Source organism: Benincasa hispida, chromosome 10 (assembly GCF_027475165.1).
Source record: "Benincasa hispida cultivar pf3 chromosome 10, pf3_genome.v1.1, whole genome shotgun sequence".
Classification (NCBI taxonomy): domain Eukaryota; kingdom Viridiplantae; phylum Streptophyta; class Magnoliopsida; order Cucurbitales; family Cucurbitaceae; genus Benincasa; species Benincasa hispida.
The window spans coordinates 20,112,134-20,117,660 of NC_143487.1; the positions used below are offsets into that span (position 1 = coordinate 20,112,134).

At 35.0% G+C, this 5,527-nt stretch overlaps 1 protein-coding gene across 1 annotated transcript; it reads right to left on the reverse strand.

Moving 5' to 3' along the window:
• Positions 1-688: 688 nt before the first annotated feature.
• Positions 689-4,814, reverse strand: LPXB (lipid-A-disaccharide synthase B). The gene is made up of 8 exons (XM_039044581.2): positions 4,384-4,814; positions 3,961-4,060; positions 3,426-3,531; positions 3,113-3,336; positions 2,879-2,957; positions 2,308-2,546; positions 1,413-1,639; positions 689-1,024 (listed from the first exon to the last, which is right to left on the reverse strand). Exons 1-8 carry the CDS (start codon positions 4,629-4,631, stop codon positions 802-804), a joined length of 1,446 nt encoding a protein of 481 aa, XP_038900509.1. The 5' UTR covers positions 4,632-4,814; the 3' UTR covers positions 689-801.
• Positions 4,815-5,527: the final 713 nt, after the last annotated feature.

Genomic DNA, 5,527 nt, shown 5'->3' on the forward strand with positions numbered 1-5,527 from the left:
AAATCCAACTTTTAGGGTACAATTGGAATCACAACTTAATCTGAACATCTTCAAATAACTTACCCAACATGTGGTTTGATCCAAAACCACTTGGAAGTTTCAAAATCAACACAATCCAACAACTATATCACCAAAATCAACTTTTAACTCTAATAGATAACAGCTTTAAACCTTCTAATCCAACCTCCAAAAATCACAATTAAAACAAAAGTTAAGTTGACACTTAGTGGGTATCCAAAAATTCTCAACAAATACCCCAAACCTTTAAAGGACGCCGGACAATTTTAATCTTGTCGGAAAGCATCTTGAGAGTCTGTAAAATCCAATTTCAACATCAAAACAATATGAGTAAACCAAAACTCAAACCAAAATTTGATGGGTATTCAAAATCTTCCAAGAAAATCCATAAAACACCAAATAACTTATCCAAAATATCAATATGAGTAAACCAAAACTCAAACCAAATTTTGATATTTTTCCTAATTTTTTTATACAAATAGATATTTTAAAAGTTTACAAATGTTAGAAGTCAAAAATAGAATGGATGTTGGTTGAAACAGAGGATGGGGAAATAAAATCAACAGCGTTTGAATCATTCACTCACTCTTTTTCTTTCCTTTTTATTTTACTTCATTTTTTCTCTCATTGGGCACTCTAGAATCTACCGTTTGGCCAAAGAGAATCCATCTCATCATCAATGATTCAACGGGTTGTTTTCATTGCAATGTTCTCCAAACAAACAATTCCAATAATCTAGAATGGTTCACAATAAAAATATCACATTACAAAATTGATCAGGCTTCACTGCTGAAAAACTGGCTGATTCCAACCCACCTCTTGGGTCCTCTTATAGAACAGTATGGCAGATGCCGCTATCATGCTGGGTATGCAGATTGAAGATGTGCATTTTAAGCCTTCCTGTGCTAAGATCTTCATATTTTCTTTTGAAGGCGACAGCAGTTTAAGCACCTCTTTGGCTGCGATGACCTGTTTGTTGCGCAGGTCATCGTTAAGTATTAATTCCCTGCAACAATAAAAGGACCAAATCATGCAACAATATATGAAATGAAACTTGTGTAGTTACATCCAGCTCAAAAACAAGCCTATGCTATCTGATAAAATGTTGATGTAGTGTTTGTTCTTTAATGTAAAAGCTATATATATTTTTTTCTCCCTTTTTAACAGTGTATCAGCCTCAACAAAGATATTCACAAAGAGAAAATAAAACCGTAGCGAATATGGGCGAAGAGGTTGAAGAGATGATTTAGGGAACACATTCATCTCCAAGGCATAAAAATTTGGCCAAAGAGCCAAACTCCAGTCCCATCAAGTTAGCGATCTTCTCAAAATAAAAGCATCGAGTGAAAAATGGAAAAGTAGTTTAAATGAAAAATGGAAAAAAATCATATTACTTGAGCATCGAATGTAGCCTCGCTGGAGTGCATTCTTGAAACAGTGCCTCTGGAATAACAGGTGAGTTTAGAAGAATATTGGGAAGGGAGATGTATGATACATTCGCTTTACGTCGAATGAACCATTCGGTTAAGAAATGAGCTCTGTAAGCAACTACACAAGGTAACCGAGCAAGCTGCAACTCCGTGACAACTGTACCGGAAGTACATAACGCAACCTTACTAGCCTGCAAGGCATGTAAAATTCAGTGTAGGAATGCATCCTATTGACCAATCAAAGCTTCCAAAGAAAAAAACAATCCCATTAGTGCTTGAGGGGAAAAGCAGATAATCAAATCAAACAACAAAGAAGCAGAAAGGAGGAAGCAAAATCCTGCATAAAAACATAAACGTGAATGGAGACTTGAATTCTCACTCAAAGGAACATAACTTTCATTTATGGGAAGAACATCTGTTGCTAGAGATTGTTCAGAAAACAATGATTCTAATAGCAGCAATAGTTACTCAGCTCTAAAATCTATGCAATCAGCCTGACTAAGAACAGAATAATTAGCATAGGACTTGGATGAAGAATATCAAGAAGAGGCTAGAAGACGAGCAAAACCCAAACTATCCATCCATGGACTTGATTTGCCATGAAAAATCCTCTGATTGCATTCAAACTAAAACTCAGATAATAAATCCTTGACCAATGTACATGAAAATAGGATAATAATCGCCACCAAGAAGAATGAGAAAAACAACACTCGAAGAATAGATGCTACAATACTTCACCGTGAGCCAAACACAAGGGACGAATAGAGGGAGAGAACTTGGAAAAAGAATAGTCTGCATACTATAGTTGATGCTATGCCCTTAATGTTAGTTACGTTGGTAGTAGACTGAAAGGACTTACACTGAATGCATCATATTTTGCTCGAGGTGATCCTCCAGCAACCAAAATGGCAGGCACAGGCCAATTATGAAGGACTCCACTTATATAATCCTGTACATGCTGATTCGGAGCAACGTGAATGATTGTTATCAGCTCTGGGAAGGATTCTTTCAACAACTCCAAAGTACTTGTATAGATTGGAATCATTCGGCTGACTTCCTGTAACCTACTTCCAGGAAGCAGGGAAATGGTTGTTGCATCTTCAAAAACAAAATTCCTCAAATGTCTCACTGAGGATTTTAAACCGATACAATACAAAATCCAGATTTAACCTTTTTTTTCTTTATCAGAGATCTAAACTTTACTAGAAATCATTTATATATAAAAAAACAAAAAAGGATTACAGAGTAAGTACTACATTTTGAAGATTTTGCCCAAGGAATCAATGTTCAAAATTTTGAAAAATACTAATGATAGGTTATCATGAGACTGCAAGCTTGTAATAGTTCAAAAAATGAGAAGAGTGTTTCACACAAATAGAAACTGCTAAGTAGAGATGCATTCAAGGAAAGTCTGGGACAGCCATATTTACCATCAGAAATGTCATTTTTAATTAGAAAATCTTTGCAACTTCCCTGTATTTTCAACTCTATTGACGAGGCATCCTTCCCCTACATAAAATCACAAGGCAATAATGTGGCATGCTTTAAACTGAGTCAATTAGTAAGACAAAAAGACAATGAATGTAGTCTACTTTTTCATGAATTAAGTTAAAAAATGATGAATTTATACACTCTGCATGAACCTGGATTAAGACATATCTTACCACATTGAGTTCTAATGTATCCTCCAGAATAGGGTGCCCCACAAAGGTCGCTGCCAATCCATTTGATTTGCAAACTTCTTCTTCATTTGGAAGTATGCATAAAATGTGGTCAACAAATTCAACGAGACCTTTAAGCCTTTCTTCACCTCCTTTCCAAGCCCAGAATGATGGTGCTACATAATGAAAATGTAGTGGACCATCCAGTTTACGGCATCTGTATCTAGCTGCCAAACCACCTCAGTGTTCGCATGTGCTTATAAGTGTATAAGCAAGAAACAAAATCAATAGTCTGCGAGATGTTGGTGCAAATTACCACGTATCTGCTTTAGGAGACGAAACGAGAACCCTTTAGAATCCACTGTTACAACAACATGAGGTTGAAACACAATAGCAGCCTCAACGGTCCTCTTGAGCTTTTCCTGGCAGTGCCAAAGTCTCCACATAAATTGGGCAATTCACAAATCTCATGGCACAGAGGAAATGACATTCATATAAAAGCAATCTTACAAATTAAAACGTAGTCAGTCATTATTATTACTAACATGAACAGATAGTTGTTGGGGGGGGGGGGGGGGGATCAAACTATAATGGATTAATGGAATCTCATCGAATACTTTGGATCTACTCAGTGTGCTATATCGAAGCTCCTTCTAGATTGCATTGTTTTCCGGATATCAATTGAAGTGGCTTTTTCATGCTTTCCGATATTACTTACTTTTGTATGCTTCATTCTTTAATGCGAGGTTTGTTTCTTGTCTAGTTGTATTGTGTGACTATGAGGGAAAAACTTGTATCTCGTATAAAGAAAGAGAGACAGTAAAACACCAATATATTATGTTTTGAATTACTCTAATTCTCCTTAGATGAGGAAATAGCTCCCATATTCCCATTACTGCAATATCCTCCATGGGGAATAGAGACTCCAGTCCTTGCTTGGACATCATGGGGCTGTAACAATGCAAAAGTGAAATTATAACGGGGAAAAAACAGTAGTTAAAGAGACAGACTATCACTAAAATGAAACCAATAAAAAGTTATACAACCGACAGTGTTTAAAACACGGAAGAGACCAAAATGGCACAAATCTGTAAAATAATTCATCAGCTCAGTCATAAACATTCGGAATGTAAGCACAGATGAATAAGCTTGCAACTTACAAGTCATAATTTAAACCAACATTACACTTTAAGGCAGGTAAACCAAGCTAAAGTATGGGGGAAAAAATCCCTTTGAACAGACGATTCGGACACTTCACCGAAGTAACAGCTTACCCTCCAATGCCAGAGAAATGAACAGGAACAGGAGACAACGTCCTCAGAGATGACATGAGACGAGAACCGATGGTATCGCCGGAGACTTCTCCGGCGACAATGAAAACCCTCAATTCGCCATGTTTTGCAGCCATCTCGAAGGCATTAGCAGCTACTTGATAGTTCGATAAGTACCGTTTCGTATTGTTGAGCAAACCCTGCATCACTGGCCGCCGTTCTAAGCAGCATTTCCAGTATATCCATGACATTTGACGGTACAGATAACCACCGCCGCGGCAACTGCGCTTGCCTCCCGCGAAAACGTTTACGGTGATGAAAAGCTGGTGAGCTTGAAACCGGACCCGGTTCACTTGGTCGATAGGACGGAAGGACCTAGGTTCCTACGGCTTTGGCATAAATGCACGTGAAATTTATAATTTATTTTGGTACATAAAAGAAATGGTTTAAAAATCTATACTATTAAAAGGGCCGTGTAGAGAAATATCGACCATCAAATTAAAGAAATTGAAAATTTTGTTTTGATTTAAATTAAAGATTCAAATTAAGAAAAATAATAAAATAATAAAATCAAAATAATCTTTTTTCTCTCAATTTTATTCTATTAATTTGATCTATTTCAAATTTTTAGTATAGATTTAGTTTTGATTATTATATTATAGATTTATTATTAAATTCTAAATTTTTATAATTATTTATTGATTTTAACATTTAAAAAAATACCACCGATTTAACTGCCCCTACACACGTACACATTAAACTAAATAATTTTTTTAAAAATATATGTTATTATATATATATTTTTAAAAAACCACGTGTATTTTCTAATCTCTAATTCATGTTAAATAAAAGGAGAAAAATTTAAAAATCAAAATCTATCTCTATCTAATGTTATCTGCATAACCGTTACTCATCACATAATTATTAAAACATGTCAAGAACTTAATATCTAGGCTTGTATTTCTTTTACTTCTGTAAATCTGCTTTGGTTTTAGATTTATAAACTTTGAAAATTTTTTAAAACAAATCATGCATTCTACTAAATAATCTATCTCGAATTTATATTAAAAGAAAATATTTTTTTTAAAATATCATGTTACTTAAAAACTTGTGAGATAGATTTCCCAAAAAAAAAAAACTCTATTTT

Coding starts and splice junctions, on each gene's coding strand:
- LPXB (XM_039044581.2), bottom strand. CDS start 4,631: ATGTCATGGATATACTGGAAATGCTGCTTAGAACGGCGGCCAGTGATG. Junction 2,958..3,112: donor ATACATTAGAACTCAATGTG/GTAAGATATGTC, acceptor GATTTTATGTAG/GGGAAGGATGCCTCGTCAAT. Junction 1,025..1,412: donor AGGCTACATTCGATGCTCAA/GTAATATGATTT, acceptor TTATTGTTGCAG/GGAATTAATACTTAACGATG.